The sequence below is a fragment of the Xenopus tropicalis genome, chromosome 8, assembly GCF_000004195.4.
Source record: "Xenopus tropicalis strain Nigerian chromosome 8, UCB_Xtro_10.0, whole genome shotgun sequence".
In the NCBI taxonomy this organism is placed as follows: domain Eukaryota; kingdom Metazoa; phylum Chordata; class Amphibia; order Anura; family Pipidae; genus Xenopus; species Xenopus tropicalis.
In genome coordinates this window covers 123185504-123207064 of record NC_030684.2, presented here as the reverse complement: position 1 = coordinate 123207064, position 21561 = coordinate 123185504, and the positions used below count along the sequence as shown (strand labels likewise).

The following is a 21561-nucleotide window of genomic DNA, read 5'->3' as shown; positions in this document are numbered from 1 at the left end:
GAATGTTGCAACCATAAATTATCAGTTACTTATACAAACCTGCTTGCTGAGCCTTAACATGTAATTTTTGGACTTTTAATTGAAGGGAATGTGACATCTGTATTCTCAGAGGTTTGGTCATTTTTCTATTTAACGTGCAGCTTTTCAAGCCTCCGTGCCATACGGCTCAGCATTTTCAGCTAAAGGATCATTGGAACAGTTGCTGCTCGTTGGCCGGCTTGCTTGGCATGGCACCCTGCACTATGTACCAGTGGATCCGGATGTGCAGTATCATGCTTGCTGCAGGGATACTATTCATGCTTTCTCAGGTTCTGGCTACAGAGGACACAGCTGCCTGCACTCTGGAATTTCCAACTTCAGAGAAGTATTTTCAGGACGGGGACTTCATTATTGGGGGTATCATTGCTCTTAGAACACAAATAATGACATTTAAAGAAAATGACTTCAGCACAAAACCTTATGCAAAGTATTCAGCATGTCACATGTAAGTGATCATACCGGGAATCTAATAATCTAATATATGCATTATGTGATCACTTTGATCTCTTTTAATACAGAAGCCAATTCCCCAAAATTCTATATATAATGACATATTTAATATTTTACTGATACAGGTATGAGATCCCTTATCCAGAAACCCATTATTCATAAAGCTTTGCATTACAGGAAAATGATCAAAATGATTTTCTTTTTTATAGTACCTTGTACTTGATAGATAACTATGCTGGATGAATCCATATTTGTAGCAATACAGTCCTACTGAGGTTATATAATGTTTCATTGATTTTTAAGGCATGGAGATCGTAATTACAAAAAGATCCCTTATCTGGAAAACTACAAATTCCAAAATTTCACAAAATAGATCCTATACCTGTATATAAGTCAGTATGTATCACTGTACAGGTATAGGACCCATTATCCAGAATGCTCGGGACCAAGGGTATTCCAGATAAGGGGTCTTTCCGTAATTTGGATCTCCATACCTTAAGTCTGCTAAAAAATCAATAAAACATTAATTAAACCCAATAGGATTGTTTTGCTTCCAATAAGGATTATTTATATCTTAGTTGGGATCAAGTACAGGTACTGTTTTATTATTACAGAGAAAAGGGAATCATTTAACCATTAAATAAACCCAATAGGGCTGTTCTGCCCCCAATAAGGGGTAATTATATCTTAGTTGGGATCAAGTACAGGTACTGTTTTATTATTACAGAGAAAAGGGAATCATTTAACCATTAAATAAACCCAATAGGGCTGTTCTGCCCCCAATAAGGGGTAATTATATCTTAGTTGGGATCAAGTACAGGTACTGTTTTATTATTACAGAGAAAAGGGAATCATTTAACCATTAAATAAACCCAATAGGGCTGTTCTGCCCCCAATAAGGGGTAATTATATCTTAGTTGGGATCAAGTACAGGTACTGTTTTATTATTACAGAGAAAAGGGAATCATTTAACCATGAAATAAACCCAATAGGGCTGTTCTGCCCCCAATAAGGGGTAATTATATCTTAGTTGGGATCAAGTACAGGTACTGTTTTATTATTACAGAGAAAAATTTAATCATTTTTAAAACTCTGTATTATTTTATTATAATGGAGTCTATGGGAGACAGGCTTTCCATAATTCGGAGCTTTCTGGATAATGGGTTTCCGGATAAGGGATCCCATGCCTGTATTAGGTTTTTCGATCCACGAGCCTAGACCAGCCAGTAACAACTGATTGTAGATATTGAATCCCATAACCAAAAAAAAAAAAGTATTGATACATTTCTATCTAATTCATTATTTCCCTTTAGTTTTAGTGAATCTTTCTGAATTGTTGTAATGCTATCAAAATAGTTATTTGGAATGATGATGATGAATATTATTTATACAGCTCCCCTGTATCCTGTAGCACTTTACAGAATAGGGGGTTACAAACAGAAAACCTAACAGTTACATATGCAGACAAACATTTCAACTGAATATATATAAGTTACAATTGGATATTGATAGGTGACAATAGGGTAAGGGCCCTGCTCACAAGAGCTTACAATTAAAAGGGAGACAATGTGAGACATAAGGAGAGAGTAACCAGCGTGATTGCAGAGTTCCAGTTGGTTGGAATAATAAAAGTAAGTGCATAGTAAATATGGAAAACCAGTAGATAATGTGTGTAACAGTAAAGACTAGGAGGGTTAGGAAGGTGGTAAATTTGCTGGGGGTTTAGGTTATAGGTTTGAATGAAAATGTGGGTTTTTGCTTAAAAGCTTGGAGGCTCTAAAAGTGTCCATTGGGCCATAGAGATAGTTCCAGAGGATGGGTGCCGCACATGGAACGTACTAGATGCAGGAGTGTGAATAAGTCATTTGTGTGGGAAGGAAATAAGATGGTAGTGTGTATTACGCCTAGTGGTAATAAACCCCCAGATCATTTTGGATCAATCAAAATGGAGCAATAACAGTTTTTTTTTATAGAACAGTCCCCAAGTTTGTGCCAAGGCTTAGTGTATGGGATAAAAAAAAGAAAACGGTCTATCATCTTACCAGAGTATTCAGTGTTATAAGGGCAAACCGGAAAGTAAGCTTCAGAAGGAGAAAGGTGCAAGTGCATAATTCAGTAACAAGCACAAATCTTTACAGCTGAGCGATCATTTTCTCGTGCTGGGCAGGGTGCAAAGTGCAAAAACCAGCCACAAACCATTGCTTAGTGCCAAGAATCAAAGAGCAGCAATGTGTGACTATAGTAAATAAGCACTGAGGTGTAGCTAGTACTAAATGTTGTACTTGATTGCGGCAATGCCCTTAACAATGGAATTTTGAGAAAGAATGTCACATTATGGGTAAAAAACTCATATTTTTTTTAAAACTTGCACTGAAATAATCTCTATAATCATAATAAGTGGCAACTCCACCTTAGTTCTTTTCATAAAATGCTTATGTCAGGTAATGATTTGTGTTTTTCCTGAGCAGATTTAACATCAAATACTTAGAAAGTCTGCTGGCCTTTGTTTATGCGATCAATGAAATCAACAGCAACCCAGATCTCCTTCCGAATATTACCCTTGGGTTCCATATTGTAGAGCCTTGCTTTCAAGAACAAAAGGCAATGATTGGAATGGTGGAACTACTTGCGGGAAGCAAAGCCCCAGTACCTAATTACCGCTGTAATCACTCACACCCTTTACTGACTGTTGTTGACGGAATATCATCTAAAGTCACTCTTCTCTTTGCTAGAACATTTGGAAGTTACAAGATTCCCCAGGTCAGAGGAAAAACTAAAAAGGAAAAGTGTAGTAGGACGGAGCACGCTAGGACTACTGAGTTTAAAAAATATATCAATCTTTATTAGTAGCTTCCATTAAAAACATAGTGCAGAGTTACCAAAACTAGAACTCCCTAGCTTGACGCGTTTCGTGGCTCAAGGCCACTTCCTCAGAAGCTTAAACAGGAGTCTCACGCCCACCCATTGTTTAAATACCCTACCTTGCACTCACCCAGTAAATAATTAACCCTTTATGTGACTGTTTTTGTTGACACCCAGTATTATATGTATATTGATCATTCAGTTGTTACACTATTATGTTGCTGTAAACCAAAACTAAACAGATATATAATCCCTATGAACCCTAAATAATGTGCATATAAAAATATAAAAAATATATGTGATAATACAACATATCTAAAAATAAGAAACATCCCTTTATCATTGCTCACAGTAGGGTATGTAACATAGATATCCATATATACTTAGTGATCACAAAACATATTTGAAAGGAAAAGGAAAAACTAAAAACTGCACTTGAGAATATTTAGTGCCATCATATGTATCTATATGTTATGCTACTGTGTTTTTGTTGCTGATTTCTATAAAGCAAGGTCTTAGGATAAAAATTTGAAGTGGGGCCCTTTTCTCCTGGTCAGGCAGCTGACCGTGGATAAACATACTGTAAATAAGGAATAGGGGTTCAGGGGAATGATTCCATTCTACATTCAGATGCACCTATATCAAAGGTATATAGAAATACAGATTTTATAACTGTCTGTTACTAAATGGATATAGTTACATAATTATTTTGGATTGAAAATAACAGAAGTCCAAGGTCAACCCTTCTAACAATAATACTAAGTGGCTCAGTTTTACGGCAACAGGAGGGGGAATGTGTGTATACAAGCCTCAGTATATATAATCCCCAGGCTATCTTAGCTAAAAGCCAAATGCAAATGAAGTGATAACAAGCTCACCCCGTAAATTATGTGGTCCGGGTGTATAAACCCCGGACCCTCCACCTCCAACACACGACTTTAAAACAGTCCTGGCAAAGTTATTGGGAAAAGCACTCACCAAAGACAAGTGGTGGTCCAGGTGCAGCGCCCTGAACCCGTAGCTTGAGGTATTAAGCGAACATCAGTTTGAAGAAAAATGGCACGCACTCCTTGGTCCACTAAAACTTGTCTTTATTGTAGAGATCTTAAAACAAAAAGGTCCTGACCCGTTTCGTATACAGAAGATACGTAGTCATAGGCACAACCCTTCTAAATGAACCCCACTGTACATACAGTATATATATATATATATATATATATATATACAGTATATGCAATACAGTAACTATACCTAACTAATTGTAGATCACTATAGCCTTAGATATTATGCTAGTCAAGAAGTTGTGCCCTCGCCGTGAAAAAACCCCCTACGCTGCTTAAATTAAACTTGAGTCACTCAAGTGGTGGCCTATGATTCTTTGATCTTTTTTTTATAGGAATAATGTCCTTTAATGTAAAGTGTAATCATGTTCCCTCACTAGTGTCTTTTTCCCAGAGAAAACAACCCCAACCCTGACAGTCTAACCTCATAGCTTAAATCTTCCATCCCCTTAACCAGTTTAGTTGCAGTCTCTGCACTCTCTCCAGCTCATTAATATCCTTCTTAAGGACTGGAGCCCCAAACTGCCCCCCATACTCAAGGAGAGGCCTTACCAGGGATATATGGATCAGGGATGAGGTAGTGACCTTACACACTTGCCTTTAGATAGAAAAACAATTTGTGTAGGGGTATAAGTGATGGGTCAAGTATTATTTGCTGCCACAGTATTACTACTTAGCTCAGGTCTCTGACTGATGCTTATTTCTGTTCCACATGGCACCACCCACCCACTACCCTGCTTGGTCTTCAAGCCACCTTACCAGTCCACATACCAACAGCATCCAACTTGATCAGAAGGCCATTTATTAAATATTAAAATTTAAAATATTTTATCAACTAGACTTTTTTTTAAACTGAATTACCTGACCAATCTGACAACCTTATTAATGTTTCAGATTAGCTATGCCTCCATGGATTCAGTTCTAAGTGATAAGGTCCAGTTTCCGTTTTTCTACCGCACAGTCCCTAATGAAGCTTCACAGTTCCAAGCACTTGTGCTATTAATAAAACAATTTGGATGGTCTTGGGTTGGAATACTGGTTTCAGACAATGATTCTGGGCTACAAGCAAGTCAAACGCTAAAAGTGGAGCTTGAACTCATTGGCGCCTGTGTTGAATTCCTTGAGTTTCTTCCTTACCGGAAGAGTTTAGATGATAGCAGAAAAATGAAGATTTACAAAACTTTAATTGCATCCTCCTCCAAAGTGATAATAGCTTATGGAGATCGTGATTATATGCTTGTATTACATATCATATTGTATATGTATCCAGTCCCTCTAAAGGTATGGATTATTTCTGTTCAGTGGAATTTCTCTACTGGGAGCGAGGCATCTTTTCTAAATTTTATCCCCTTCAATGGCAGTTTAGCCTTGACCCTGCAAAGCAAAAGCATCCCTGGTTTTAAAGAATTCGTTTACGGTATAAGACCCGACCTTTACCTAAACTATCAATTCATTTCTGATTCATGGGGAGAATTTTTTGGATGTGATTGGAAAGAAAAACATGATGAGCAGTACAAATGTACTGGTAATGAAAATATTCTAAACGTAGAGAATGGAAACCTAGACAAAGATCTTTCATTCTATACCTACAGCATATATAATGCAGTGTATGCTTTGGCCTATGCCTTCCAAGCTTTACTTTCTGAGAAAATGGAAGAGCACACATATGCAGGGGACATTCGGCCTTGGGAGGTAAGCCAAGACGAGTATGTATGTATGTATATATTTATTTATAAAGTGTATGTAGTATGTAGACACCTGCCTGTCCAAAATCTCATTTCAACACCAAAGATTATATAAAGTTGGTCCTTCCTTTGCTACTACAAAAAAAAGCCTTTACCCTCCTGTCTTCTGGAAAGGGTTTCCACTAGATGTTGAAACATTATTGGCAGGATTTGTATAGTGCATACAAAGAAACAACAGTGATATCCATAAAAAATCTCTATCAAAAAAGAAAATCCAAAACAAAGATTGTACCATAAGTGTCGTATACGGTCCCTTTTTATTTTTTTAGCTTCATAAGTACTTAAAGAATGTCCGTTTTACAAACAGCGCTGGCGAGGAAGTGCACTTTGATGACAAGGGGGAATTTAATTCAGATATAGACATTCTGAACTGGATTGTTTATCCAAATGAAACAATGGATGGGATACGAGTTGGGAAATATCATCAGAAATCACTTTTGAAAAAGATAATTATCAATGAAAGTATGATAAGATGGAGCGCTCATTTTAACCAGGTAGCTGTTTTTTTTTCTTGTAGCACCTGAATGGAATAAGGTTTTAAAATATAGTCATAATATTAGTGTTGCTGTGCAGCATTCTTACTATTATGCCTTAGTCTACAGGTCAGGTGTTTTTAAAAAAACATTGGTCAATAGACCTGGACAAAGTTTGCATTGTAACTTGCATTTTGTCACTGTCTTTAACACATCTACACATATTCCCACAATACACATGTATTAGTTGCTGCCCCCAGGTATTAAAGAGCATGACCTTGGAACATCTGCACATTAATACATAAAAGTAATAGAATTTATAATGGCAGTATTTCTGTAATGGCGATGGTGATGTCCTTGTGTTATATAGACTCCATAGCATAGGAACAACCTGCAGCCCACTTATCTTCAGCAAGTTTTTCACCAATGGTTTCCATGACTTCTCACTGGAGATGGCCCAGTGGCAAATGTTATGAGATACAGAAGACCAGATAGAGAGTAATAACATAATGTAGTTTACAACAAGTTGAAATATGGTAGGAGGAGACAAAGTTGCATAATCAATAACATTAGTGGGACTACATTTTTCCATGTGGTTTTGCTCCAAAATCCTGGTTCATGACAATTGCAATGAAATCATTCACTTATTGCCTTGTGGTCTCTGATATATGTCAGATTTATGACAATTTGTTTATCCTGTGCTGCTGTGTATACATTTTATGATCTTTCATTTGCTGTATTTTACCATGCCTGAAGCAGTGATAGTGAAAATAAATCCACACGTTCATACCCAAGGGGTATTAGGAGAATATCTGGGGATAATTCTAATGTGACAGGATACACCATTTGGGGGAAAGGGTTATGACCGGGGGTTCTTTTGGGAAAAAACACACTGTAGCCCCCCTTCCTGATCCCTTTATAATCATGTTGCTGATCAGACTGAACCCTCATATGCTGTTACACTCAATTGTAATACTGAATAAAGTGTACTTATTAATAAGGTAAATGTTCTATGTTGTTTACATTGATGTTCCTCAAAACCAGACTCCACAGTCAGCCTGTAGTGGAACATGCTTTCCTGGATTCAGAAAGTATCAACGAGAGGGAAAACCACGCTGCTGCTATGAATGTGTCCACTGCCCTGAAGGAGAGATATCCAATCAAACAGGTGATGCATATAATATATATTTTTATAAAATATAACAAGTATACAATCTTTTATATAAAAATCTCCCATGGAGTCCATTTTAAACAAATAATTCTAATTTTGTAATAACTAAGCTGAATGAATCCATACTGGTAGCAAAATAATGAGTGTATAGATAAGTCATGTATGGGTTTATGTATGTGAGTGTATAGATAGGTCAGTATGGGTCTGTATGTGAGTGGATAGATAGGTCAGTGTGGGTCTGTATGTGAGTGTATAGATAGGTCAGTATGGGTCTGTATGTGAGTGTATAGATAGGTCAGTGTGGGTCTGTATGTGAGTGGATAGATAGGTCAGTGTGGGTCTGTATGTGAGTAGATAGATAGGTCAGTGTGGGTCTGTATGTGAGTGGATAGATAGGTCAGTGTGGGTCTGTATGTGAGTAGATAGATAGGTCAGTGTGGGTCTGTATGTGAGTAGATAGATAGGTCAGTGTGGGTCTGTATGTGAGTAGATAGATAGGTCAGTGTGGGTCTGTATGTGAGTAGATAGATAGGTCAGTGTGGGTCTGTATGTGAGTGGATAGATAGGTCAGTGTGGGTCTGTATGTGAGTGGATAGATAGGTCAGTATGGGTCTGTATGTGAGTGTATAGATAGGTCAGTATGGGTCTGTATGTGAGTGTATAGATAGGTCAGTATGGGTCTGTATGTGAGTGGATAGATAGGTCAGTATGGGTCTGTATGTGAGTGGATAGATAGGTCAGTATGGGTCTGTATGTGAGTGGATAGGTCAGTGTGGGTCTGTATGTGAGTAGATAGATAGGTCAGTGTGGGTCTGTATGTGAGTGGATAGGTCAGTGTGGGTCTGTATGTGAGTAGATAGATAGGTCAGTGTGGGTCTGTATGTGAGTGGATAGATAGGTCAGTGTGGGTCTGTATGTGAGTGTATAGATAGGTCAGTGTGGGTCTGTATGTGAGTGTATAGATAGGTCAGTATGGGTCTGTATGTGAGTGGATAGATAGGTCAGTATGGGTCTGTATGTGAGTGGATAGGTCAGTGTGGGTCTGTATGTGAGTAGATAGATAGGTCAGTGTGGGTCTGTATGTGAGTGGATAGATAGGTCAGTGTGGGTCTGTATGTGAGTGTATAGATAGGTCAGTATGGGTCTGTATGTGAGTGGATAGGTCAGTGTGGGTCTGTATGTGAGTAGATAGATAGGTCAGTGTGGGTCTGTATGTGAGTGTATAGATAGGTCAGTATGGGTCTGTATGTGAGTAGATAGATAGGTCAGTGTGGGTCTGTATGTGAGTAGATAGATAGGTCAGTGTGGGTCTGTATGTGAGTGTATAGATAGGTCAGTATGGGTCTGTATGTGAGTGTATAGATAGGTCAGTGTGTGTCTGTATGTGAGTGTATAGATAGGTCAGTATGGGTCTGTATGTGAGTGGATAGATAGGTCAGTATGGGTCTGTATGTGAGTGTATAGATAGGTCAGTGTGGGTCTGTATGTGAGTGTATAGATAGGTCAGTGTGGGTCTGTATGTGAGTGGATAGATAGGTCAGTGTGGGTCTGTATGTGAGTGGATAGATAGGTCAGTATGGGTCTGTATGTGAGTGTATAGATAGGTCAGTGTGGGTCTGTATGTGAGTGGATAGATAGGTCAGTGTGGGTCTGTATGTGAGTGGATAGATAGGTCAGTATGGGTCTGTATGTGAGTGGATAGATAGGTCAGTATGGGTCTGTATGTGAGTGAATAGATTGGTCAGTATGGGTCTGTATGTGAGTGGATAGATAGGTCAGTGTGGGTCTGTATGTGAGTGGATAGATAGGTCAGTATGGGTCTGTATGTGAGTGTATAGATAGGTCAGTATGGGTCTGTATGTGAGTGGATAGATAGGTCAGTGTGGGTCTGTATGTGAGTGGATAGATAGGTCAGTGTGGGTCTGTATGTGAGTGGATAGATAGGTCAGTGTGGGTCTGTATGTGAGTGGATAGATAGGTCAGTGTGGGTCTGTATGTGAGTGGATAGATAGGTCAGTGTGGGTCTGTATGTGAGTGGATAGATAGGTCAGTGTGGGTCTGTATGTGAGTGGATAGATAGATCAGTATGGGTTTGTGTGGGTGCTGGGTTCACTTGGAAGGGTTGAACTTGATAGACCTCTGTCTTTTTTCAACCAAACTTAACTATGTAACAATGTAAAATATAAAAATATATATTTATAGTAAATCATCACCTTTCTCTATTTTTTAGATGCACAGACCTGTATTAAATGTGGAGAAGACCAGTGGCCCAATGCAAACAAAGACAAGTGCATAAATAAAGTTATAACCTTCTTATCCTATGAAGAGCCACTTGGTATATCACTTGTGCTAATATCAATCCTTTTCTTTATTTTCACTTGTGTGGTTTTGACAATTTTCACTTTATACCGAAACACTCCCATTGTAAAAGCCAATAACAGAGATCTCAGCTATATACTGCTTTTCTCCCTTATGATGTGCTTTCTTTGTAGCTTATTATTCATCGGCCATCCCCTGCGAGTAACATGCATCCTCCGACAAACAGTTTTTGCCATTGCTTTCGCCATTTCTCTTTCCTCCACCTTGGCCAAGACTGTGACTGTAATTGTTGCCTTTAATGCCACCAGACCAGGAAACAAGTTAAGGGACTGGATGGGACCCTCAGTGTTTAACACTCTTGTGTTATTGGGCGGCCTAGTTCAAGTCTTCATATGTGCTGGCTGGGTGGGGATATCCCCACCATTTCCCTACTATAACTTGGAAGATGACATTGTTGTAATATTAGCTGAGTGTAAAGAAGGGTCACTGCTTGGGTTTTATTGTGTTCTTTGTTATCTGGGGCTTCTGGCCTCTATTAGTTTTGTTATTGCTTTCTTAGCAAGAAGGCTACCTGATGCTTTCAATGAAGCCAAACTTATAACCTTTAGCATGTTGGTATTCTGCAGTGTCTGGATTTCTTTTATCCCAGCCTACCTGAGCACCAAGGGGAAATATACTGTTGCAGTGGAGATATTTGCTATATTGTCTTCTGGTGCTGGATTACTGTGCTGTATTTTTCTCCCCAAATGCTATATAATACTTAGGAGGCCTGAACAGAACACAAAAGTATTTATAACACAGAAAGGCTAACAAAAATATTCTGGGCAATACAGTGGTGTAACTACTCTGTGCCGGGCCCAGCACAACTCCTAACTGCCTCCCACTTGCTCCTTACCACTAAATCTACGACAGAAAAGCAGCTGGGGAGGTGGGACCTCTCTATTGTTACCCCACTGGGCAAATGAAAGCATTTCTCATACACATTTCCCTAGTTCTTACAACAGTCTTTGAAACCTTTGAATAACTTGGGAAAAGTGTAATAGAATTTCTGGACATCCATTTGCCTATATTTAACCAACTAATTTTGCAATATTAAAGAAAACAGTCTTTTAACTGGCTTTTTTTTTTGTAACTTACATTTTTTTATTAGTTTTATAAAGAGAATAAAGATTGTAATCACAACATTATGATTAGTTCACATAAAGTCATTGTCAAGATACAGTGTCGGACAGGTTACATAGATGTGCATAGAGTAGTAGAAATAAACAAGCACATATGTACAGTATGACAATATAGTCTGGGAGTAATTATGTTGGAATGTATACGTTATTGAAAATAGAACCTGTTGATCACAAATAAAATAGAATAAATTCAGAACTAACAAATACAAAAAACAACAAAACATTAGTATGGTGTGAGTTTCACTTCTGTTTGTGGTATACTGAGAGTATCCATTTAAAAAGTAGGGATCTTAATATTAAAGATAGCGTGTCTCCCATGCTGTCCAGACCCCTAAGACTTGGGCTGAATTACACTCAATTTTATATTCTATTCTTTTCCAATAGGGAATGGTATTAGTTTTCCCCTTTAGACAGTACATGATTGACTAATTACTGTGTCGTTTTTGGGAGCCCTGCAATGGGTTTACCTAAAAGAAAGGTCAGCATATCAGGTTGGACTTGTGCACGAGGCACTCTAATAGGGTCTGCACCTCTTCCCATAAGGATTGAACCATGGGCAGTCCTAAAATAGATGTGATCAAGTCCCAGATGCGTCACATCCCCTCTAGTTTGAGGTACACCATGAAAGATTTTGTGTAGTCTAGTGGGAATAACTGTTTTTATATTTCGCTTCCTAACTACCTAATAGAACCCATAAGGAGAAATTCTAACTATGGAAAACATGGGATAATTAAAAAAAATTTAAAAAGTAGGGGAAGTGGTAAAAGTGGGTAGTAGTAAGGTACAGATGTCTTTCATTCTTATGGTCAGTACATTATAGCTAAATCTAGATCTCTTTTGTTGTTATTGGTGCTGTACAGTTTTATTATATGCTGTGGGTCTAGTCTTTATCAAAATGTGACTTTAAATTTAAAAGAAAAATTCACTCACTTCTTAAGAGCCAGTTTAGGTGTAATTTAGATGAATGTACATTTACACTGTTACCTGCAGCAATGTTTGTACAATTTAGCTATGAGAGGGGTGATCCAGAGCTATGGGAGAAAGAGAGAGCTCATGATTAGGCAAAATAAACAAATGCAACAAGTCCAATGTCTAAATCTAGTGGGAAAAGTGAGAATTGTATTATAACGCAATAACATCAATCATGGTAACTGTACAAAGCAATCAAACATAGGTTATATATACTGTACCTACAGACAAAAATGGCTATACAAAAAATTAAGGTTCAAATATATTTTTGACAACTAAATGACCTGGGAATAAACCAGAGCTCCAGCCCAAATGCCTAAAATGAATATCAGCACCAGCCATGCTTATACATATGGAGAACAGCATATTTTAAGCACAATTTGGGAAAAATTACTTGAGTAGGCTTTTTTCAACAGAATTCCTACAAGCATTTTGACTGTTGAAACAGCAAAGGGAATAACTAGATAAAGCCAGAATCTTCATAGCCAGTTTCAATTATGAGAGGTATTTGATGTTCATGGGTAACATCTTCTGGTGCATCTTGGGTAGGTAATCCTAAATCAAGATAAATTGGCAAATGTTAAACAACAGACAGCCCAAACTGTATATAACCATGAAAGTATTTATTCTGCACAGGAAAAAGGGGTCATCGTAATTTAAAACACTAATATAAAACTTGTGGTTTTCGTGTTCTCCTTGTTTTTGTTCTGCATTTTAATTTGTGCTTTTTCAATTCAGAACCTTTAATAAATGACTAGATGATATTTGTGGTTTTAGTGGACATGTGTACAGTGATAGTTTCAAAAACCTCTTAAGCCACGACAATCAGAAGGTTATTAAATCTGCCCCTTAATGATTTTAATATAAAATGAGATACATTGCTTTAAACAATCCTTCACAAAAATATGAAACTTTCTGGATAACAGAACCTATACCTGTTCCAATTCTTACCAGTTTTGTACGGAAACAGATCCCCTCCCTAAACTGTGAAAGATTAGTACCTACAATTGGTACAACTCAAAAGACAACTCGTAGGAGAACATCGCAGGGGAAATATGGTTTAAATACAACACTTTATGGTGTGTTATTAATACACTGCATGTAAAACATATTAGATTTTATATAAAATAAACTGACATTGTATCTGTGTATATTCTACATATTCTCAGTAATCACAAGGTTATACCATATATATGATCATACAAACCTGTGTCACTGCCGGCTCCTCTGATTCGCTCAGCCTTACTTGCATGGCTAGACAGAAGTCCAACTGCAGCATCATCATATCCATCCTCTAAACTCTTTTCCTTGGCCAGGGAACCTGGGATGACATTTCCTATATAGTTACAAGTCTTTATTGTAGACTTTCTTAGTTTAGTTTTATTAAAGCACTATTCCCCAATAGCCAAATCTTTTAAAAGTCTGCTGATCACATGGAATTATATGACTGTATTGATTTTCTTGGACATCTATTGGTTTTCTATCAAAATAACAGAATATGAAAGTTGCTACAAATATTTACATTAATGCTATGCTCCCAGTCATGAGAAAATTAAACTCAAAGCTGTGCTTTTAAATCAAGAAAAAAACAATTTAAAGCTAGGACCTGGGAGTGGGTTGTACTTCCTCCCTCCCAGACCCCCCCAAAGAGGAAGAAAGGAGATGAACCAAGACTGCAATATAAAGGCTCCAGTTAAATTGATGTAATGTTGTCTATTGACCAATGATACCCTCCTGTTAGGGATAAAGGGTGAGAGACAAGTAGGGGGGAGTTCTGGATGTAGGTAAACTGATTTATTGACATTTGGTAGTGCATTTACTAGAATATGCTTGTAATTATTACCATGGAGCTACTCTATTGATATAGCTGCAATCCGTTTGAATCAGTCTACTACCATTTAGAAAATAAAAACATGGAAGGTCTGATTGGTTGATATGGGTAACTGCACCTACGTTAATGATGAATGATGAAAACCAGTGGCTCTGTTACATTTATTAATATAAATAAGTGACATTAACAGGAGAATATCATGATCATTATTACAGTAGATATCTTTTATCTTACCACCAATATCCAATCCCATCTGATTTGGTAGTTCTGCATCATCATAATTATCTGTAACAGAAGGTTCAGAGGATGTCTCTGTTATAAAATGAAGCACACCAGACCTTTAATATACGGCCCTATTAGCTTAATTCCTGTGTTTCTCTAAAATATACACCAATGTATTGGATATTTGGGCACAAATCATGCACAAATTCAAGTGTTATTGAGTAATTCATTTAATTTGCTGCCTCTAGTTGTAGCTGTTGTACCCTGCCTGCTAGACTTGCCTGAAAATATCCAGAAGATATTGGTGCATATTTTAGAGGAAACATTTTCCCTCTTTCCAGGAAATTAATGTTAGCTAGTTTCTTAATTTACCCTAAAACTTTATCCAACTGTTTTACATAGAAGCAATAGGGTCAGGACCTTGCTCGTCAGAACTTTCAACCTTAGGGGCACATTTACTAAAAAAAAATTTTTTCTGGCCTTGAAAGTCGCATAAACTCGACACAGTATAAATTCGAATAAAACTCGATCTTTGCTGTATTTATAAAATGTCACGGTAATGCTTGAATTGTTCGAACACAAATTTTGAGTTTACATTAGAAAATCCCAGATTTTTCGAGTTAAAAGAATGGTTAAAACTCGAAAAATTGGAGTTTAAATGAACATTCATTTCCATGAATCCTCTTTATTTTCCCCAAACAGGAATTGCTCCAGCAGCCATTTTAGGAGCAGTGGCACTCTTGGAAAACAATAATGTGTTTAAGTTTTACTTTAAAGTGTGTGAAACTGAAAACAATGAGGGGATTAAGTTCCCCTTGAACTGGGCGAAAGTGAAAACAATGAGGGGATTAAGTTCCCCTTGAACTGGGTGAAACTGAAAACAATGTGGGGATTAAATTCCCCTTGAACTGGGTGAAACTGAAAACAATGTGGGGGTTAAATTCCCCTTGAACTGGGTGAAACTGAAAACAATGTGGGGGTTATGTTCCCCTTGAAGCTGGGTGAAACTGAAAACAATGAGGGGATTAAGTTCCCCTTGAACTGGGTGAAACTGAAAACAATAAACAAAACCAACAAGCCTCCATAAGACTCAATGGTACTTGACGGATCAAACCTGTCGAATTTTTATTTTACAAAGAAAAGTTAACTAAACTAATTAATAAATCAGGAATTATGGGAGTTATTTTCGAAAAACTAGAATTTTTCTGGGAATAATAACGAAAAAAATCGAGGTCTGGTGAAAACCCACTTGTAAATCTTGAAATTATCTAGAAGTAAGAAAAAATCCAACTTTATCTGATAATTGCTTAGTGAATGTGCCCCATAATGCCAATTGTTATAGCAACATTACAAAATGAAAAAGCAAATCGCACTCAAGGGCAGAACTTGCAAGCAGGATTTTTATTCATGTAGAATTAAGAATAAGCAAATGCATTGGTGGGAGTTTAATGTATTTATTTATTTTACAATATCTAAAGGTAAAGTTAATTTGTGGGAATTTTGGCACAGACTCCAGACTATGAACATCAAATAACTGAAATATAAAACCAAGTAAATATATATTAAGCTCAGAACAAATGAATAAATGTTATAAACTGGTTCCAAAATTGTAGATTATGTAATATTTTGAATTTTTTACCCTGAGACTTGGATTCTTTTTGATGCAGCACTTCCTCATCATCATATTTATCTTGGTTAAAAGTCTCACTTGTACCTGGGGCAGAAAAGAAATAGAGGGTAACATATTAAGTACATAGCATACTGTATATTTATAAAGTATAAGCAATCAGACTGACGCATTACATAATTTACTGGGAAAACTATGTCACTTGCACAGAGTGGGAAACACAACAAAGAATGTTGTCTCTTTAAAGAGTGATCAGTAAATCCATCTTTTAAAAGCACAGATTTTTTTTATATTTCATTTTGAAATTTCACATGGGGCTAGCCATATTCTTCATTTCCGAGGGTGCCACAGCCATGTGACCTGTGCTCTGATAAACTTCAGGCACACTTTACTGCTGAGCTGCAAGTTGGAGGGATATCAGCCCCCCTCCCAGCAGCCAATCAGCAGAACAATGGGAAAGGAGCAAGATAGCAGCTCCCAGTAGGTATCAGAATAGCACTCAATAGTAAGAAATCCAAGTCCAGCTTGGGACTCCTCCAGTTACATGGGAGTAGGAGAAACAATAGGTTAGCTGAAAGCAATTCTAATGTGTAGCGTTGGCTCCTTCTGAAAGCTCAGACTCAGGCACAATGCACTGAGATGGAACCTACACACCAATATTACAGCTAAAATACATTTATTGGTTCTATATAAAATATTTTATTGCAAATCATGAAAGTGTATACATCAAATTTTTCGGCGAAACGATACGGGACAGATTCACTCATCACTAGTGACCAATAAAGAACAAAATGATATCCTACTTTTATTGTCTGAGTCTAGGGAGAGGGTTTTCTTAACCTGCTCCTGTACATCATCATAATCATCTTGGATAATCTCTGCAGTCCCTGAAAGTTAGAAAAAATATGATGTATAAATATCTCTCCTTCACATTGTCATAATCATTTTAAATAATCTCCCATATACCCAGTCCCTGAAAATCAGAAGAAATATAATGTATTTGTATAGAAACCCCTGTAAGGTTTTATCTGGCTTTCTAGCAACTGGGGGTGATTTTGTGGGTAAAAAAAAATCCACTAATCACGTGATTTTTAGGATTCAGATTGAAATCCTGAACCGAATCCTGGATTCGGTGCATTCCTACTAATCACCACTTGTTTACCAAACTAAAATAATAAAACTGGGGATTCCCTACCAATCACCTTGCAATACTATTTGCAGACTCAGCTGGCATCTTCTAAATATAAATAAAATATATATAATATCATAATTTCTGCAGGCTTGGGGCCTGGAGTTTTCCAGATATTTCTGTAATCTTTCTTAAATCTGCTAAACATCATTTAACTATTAAATAAAGCCAATAGGATTATTTTGCCACCGATATGGATTCATATAGCTTACTAACCATCAAGCACAAGTGTTTGTTTTATTATGACAGAAAATGAATTGTTCTTAAATATTAGAATAAGTTGTTTTGAAATGGACACAGATGGCCTTCCCCAAGTTCAGAGCTTTCTGGATAATCGATAAGGATCCCATACCTGTATTTAAACACACAAAGTAAATCAAAATATCTGCTATTTAAGATAAAACCAGTTGATCCTCCATTTATCTCTCATATATCTCTGTATATTCTGTAATTTTGTTTAGTAATAGTTCAGTGTAAACATAAAGTTATAACACGATTTCCCCTGAGCACACAGGTCAGGATCAAAAGCAAACTAACTGAACAGTTATGTCCCATGTGCCTCCCTTCTAGTCGCTGACTATACGGTTAGAGAGATGCTGTGTTCAGGCTGTTACGTTAGACGTCTGTTGGCTCCAGGCTAACTACCATGATTGAAAACATTTTTAATTTTGCACATTCCATCTTTTTACCCACTTTTATTTTTATCCTGAATATTTTCTTTAAACTGTTAAATTCATTTTCCTAAAACAGATAGCCCATAAAACAGATAGCCCATAACTGTCAGGATTATATCCTACTTTCAGTGTCTGAGGTTGAGGAGAGGGATTTCTTGACCTGTTCTTCCACATCGTCATAGTCATCTTGAATAATCTCTGCACTCCCTGGTAATGAAAAAAAATATATAATATATGGGTCTAGACTAAAATATATTCACCCATTCATTTGGTTTTTTTTTTCTTGGAGAAGACAATATTGCATTGCATTTGGTAATGTCTATATAAAGTCAGTTTTTTTACAATTTGCTCCATTCAACTTTCTGACCCATAAAAAAGAGCCCCATTGCACAAAAGTTCCTTGTGGCTAAGTAAAACCAAAAAATGGGTTTCTCTAGGTAGAGCGATTTTTAATGTATTTTGTTTGCTTCATTTTTTTTATGTGTGTGTTTGGATAAGCAAAATGGCAGAATCCACATGTATCCTTATTGTGTATTATGTAATAGATGTATTAAGGTATAGGGGCTAATTAATCAAAAATCAAGTTGGCGTCTTTTTCTGGATTCGACAAAAACATGGAGAAAAAACGTGGAAGCCAATAAAAAGTCAGAGTGTTTTCTAAAACCTTAAATAGTCAGGATTTATTAAGAAAAACTACTAAAAGTCACCAGAAAAACTCAGCAAGTAAAAGCTGGCAATTTTGTGTTTTTTCCTGCAAACTAGTAAATAAGGCCCGTAATGTTCACCAGGTATAATTCCTAAATAAAAATTTTGGGGAGTGATAAATGCACAAAACTACAGTATACAAGATAACCAAGGTTAAAAGAGAAAAGACCAGAAAGAAAATTCATAGTTCAATACATACTTAGGGGCCTATTTACTAACCAACTGATTTTTTGTTCTCAATTCAGATTTTTTGTGCTAAAAGACACAGAAAATAAAAGTTTAGATTTATTCGAGATTTACTGTGCGTCAAAACAGCTAAAAATAGAAATCAATTTGCCAGCTAAAAGTTGCCGAAATCATGTAGAAGTCAATGGCAGAGGTCCCTTCCCTTACCTTGAAGCTCTTTCTTATGCCTTGAAAGTTCAGACGTTTCAGATTTTTGACGCTGGGCTTTTTTTTGTGTGACAATTCGTTTTTAGTGTGCAGTGACAATTCGAAAACGTCGCGGTTTAGTAAATGTTAGACATTCAAGGAAATGAGGTTGAATTTTAAAATAAAAAAAAGAAATATTAGAGTTTTAGTAAATTTGCCTCGTATATTTTAACACTAGGGGGCACATTCATCAAAGTACAACAGGTCCGAATACAAAAAAAATGTATTTACTACTTTTGCGTATTTTCTGCAATATTTCCGTTAATTTGTGCAACTTTTTTGTACTTGCGCAATTTTTTGTATTGTGCTTTTTGAAGGTCCGAAAATCGTACTGTGATGAATGTGCCCCTAAGGGGCAGAATTACTGAAACTTGATTTTTTTTCCTCATTTTTATTTTTAAGACACCATGAAAAAACTTATTTCCAAGAATGGCAGTCATTTATCAAGAGATCTGAACTGAAAAAGTATGAACGAAAAAAATTTGCAGAAAAGTGGCGACTATTTTGACTTGCTGAAAAATAATCATAATTTTTTCATATTGTTGCACAAAGGCCAGCTCCAAAAAATCCCGAAACCTCTAAAACCACGAAGCAAAGAAAAATCTTCCAACTGTAAAAGGAACATTTGCCAATAACTCCTACATGATGTAGACAGGTTTTAGATGCAGTATTTTCAGATTCAGAATTGTTGCGCCATTTTTCTCCGTGAGTATTTTTAGGTGGCAACAAAAAGCCCAACCTAAAAAAGTAATGGATTAGTACCTGTAAATGCCCCCTTACTACTTAATCATATACATTAGAAAAGCAGCAATTCCACTATACACAAAATAGGAGATACACCAGGGGTAATTTATTTGCATTCCAAAGCCCCATGTAGTAAAGGTTTTTGTGTCAAAGGTTTTTCTTGCACTTCAATATAGTCAGCCTCTTACTTTCAATCACTTGCCAGTACTATATTCCAACAAGATAGTAACACCACCCCTAAATAGATATTTTGTTATTCTCCTTCCTCTTAAGGGGTTAATATACAGGGGCACACACTTATTATGGATGCCAGTTAATTCACTTCACCCTTAAAAAATAAGGAAAATGGAAATCCACCTCAATTTATTTACTTATTTTTTTTTTTAATTTAGTGTAAAACTGCATTACAATTAAGCATTTACTCCAATATGACACAGCAAATCATACCAGGGGAAAGGTTGGCTTCTTTATCCTTGGGTAGCATAAAGCTGGCTTCAATCTCCTCATAGACCTCATCATCAGAGTACATAGAAGATCTTTTCCCTAAAGTAGAAAAACAACCCAGGAGTTTATTAAACAGTGAGTTCTAAAGGGGATTCAAGCACCTCATTTTCTTCTATGGGGGCTTACAATCTGAGGTGCAAGACAACAAAATATGAGTAAGGTCAAACAAATCTTTCTCATGAAGTTATTGACAGACAAACAAACAGATTTAAAGGGCATGCGTACCTTGGTCATCATGAATTCAGTGAATAATGTGTACAAAACATCAGGGTAAATAGGGAAGCAGAAGCTACTCCATGTTAGGTTCTTGTGAGCTGAATAATTACATTACCAGTGCACAGAAAACCTACATAATGGACTCCTGTTTATTTACATTACAAAAACCAGACATGGATTCGTTTTATTTTCCCTATTCAGTGTCGGACTGAGGTGGCAGGGGCCCACCAGAAAACCCTGGCCCATGGGCCCACTCTCAAAACTTTAATTTCTCCTCTCTTGCCTCAAACTGTTTATTGTTCTAGTCTTTTTTTCTCTACATATACTATACTATACTATACTATACTCTATTATTCTATCTATTAAGCTTCCTTGTTCTCCTACAGAAATAGGGAATGACCATGAAATAGGCCAAATAATTAGAAGCAAGAAGGCCCACTGACCCCTGGGCCCACCGGGAGTTTTCAAGGTGGGCCAGTCCGACACTGTCCCTATTTGCTATGTTTAGCTCATGAAATAACAAAAAAAACATACCCTGATGTTGCACAGGGGCTATACTGTCTCTTAAAAGTCATAGGGGGTTATTTAGCATGCAGAACACAGCGTGCAAAATGCAATATAAGTCAGTCGGCTGTTGCTCTTGGAATTGATGTGATAAAGGTAGAAGAAAGAAAAGAGCAAATGGAAGATAGTGTTAAATACTATAAAGCAAGACAGACCTTGATCGGTTTAATATAAAAATATATCAATTACCTTTTTTCAACACCTTTAGGTTTTTCTTTAGGATCCACAAACCAATGAGAGCCAGAAACAACAAGATGCCAAAAACAATTGCAATAGCAGTAGGAATGCTGGTTGAGGAATGTGAGATGAGCGACTCCATCAAAGTTCGCACTGGGCAAAAGAAGGGATTTGTCATATAACAGAGAGTAGCTACATACAGAATAATATCTGAGAGTATTTCCACATGATATTATACCCATAAATAGTTTCACAATATAATGATTGTGTCAAAGGTCTGACAAGTAAATACAAAGCTGGAGATGCTCATTGAGCCATGTGTGGGGTCAAAATGGAGGATTTTTCTTTTTTACCTAATGCCTGAAATACTCTATGAAAAGGTTTTTGCCACTGCAAATTCCAGAAA

The 21561-nt window shown here is 36.9% G+C and overlaps 3 protein-coding genes across 3 annotated transcripts in view; 2 read left to right on the top strand and 1 right to left on the bottom strand.

The window, feature by feature from the left end:
* The first annotated feature begins 4916 nt into the window (after positions 1–4916).
* LOC116406490 (vomeronasal type-2 receptor 1-like) lies at positions 4917–6928 on the top strand. The gene is made up of 3 exons (XM_031891746.1): positions 4917–6122; positions 6427–6619; positions 6891–6928. Exons 1-3 carry the CDS (start codon positions 5298–5300, stop codon positions 6926–6928), a joined length of 1056 nt encoding a protein of 351 aa, XP_031747606.1. The 5' UTR covers positions 4917–5297.
* On the top strand, positions 6741–11626 carry LOC100494498 (vomeronasal type-2 receptor 26). Its single transcript, XM_031890942.1, has 2 exons — positions 6741–7798; positions 10032–11626. The coding sequence occupies exons 1-2, from the start codon at positions 7636–7638 to the stop codon at positions 10928–10930; spliced, it is 1062 nt and encodes a 353-aa protein (XP_031746802.1). The 5' UTR covers positions 6741–7635; the 3' UTR covers positions 10931–11626.
* The window catches only part of LOC100493820 (scavenger receptor cysteine-rich type 1 protein M160-like), a 363414-nt gene continuing 353479 nt past the window's right edge, over positions 11627–21561 (bottom strand). Inside the window, exons 25-30 of the mRNA XM_031891745.1 lie at positions 17937–18020; positions 16754–16837; positions 15963–16037; positions 14336–14386; positions 13478–13591; positions 11627–12825 (exon numbers count right to left, since the gene is read on the bottom strand). Coding sequence (XP_031747605.1) covers positions 12731–12825; positions 13478–13591; positions 14336–14386; positions 15963–16037; positions 16754–16837; positions 17937–18020 — 503 coding nt within the window. The 3' untranslated portion in view covers positions 11627–12730. The remainder of the gene's footprint in view (positions 12826–13477; positions 13592–14335; positions 14387–15962; positions 16038–16753; positions 16838–17936; positions 18021–21561) is intronic.

Bases quoted from the DNA above. Each gene is read 5' to 3' on its own strand.
- LOC116406490 (XM_031891746.1), top strand. From the start codon at position 5,298: ATGTTTCAGATTAGCTATGCCTCCATGGATTCAGTTCTAAGTGATAAG. The intron at 6,123-6,426 runs GTATGTATGTAT...TTATTTTTTTAG, and splicing joins AGGTAAGCCAAGACGAGTAT to CTTCATAAGTACTTAAAGAA. The intron at 6,620-6,890 runs GTATGATAAGAT...TGCTGCCCCCAG, and splicing joins AAAGATAATTATCAATGAAA to GTATTAAAGAGCATGACCTT.
- LOC100494498 (XM_031890942.1), top strand. From the start codon at position 7,636: ATGTTCTATGTTGTTTACATTGATGTTCCTCAAAACCAGACTCCACAG. The intron at 7,799-10,031 runs GTGATGCATATA...TCTATTTTTTAG, and splicing joins AGAGATATCCAATCAAACAG to ATGCACAGACCTGTATTAAA.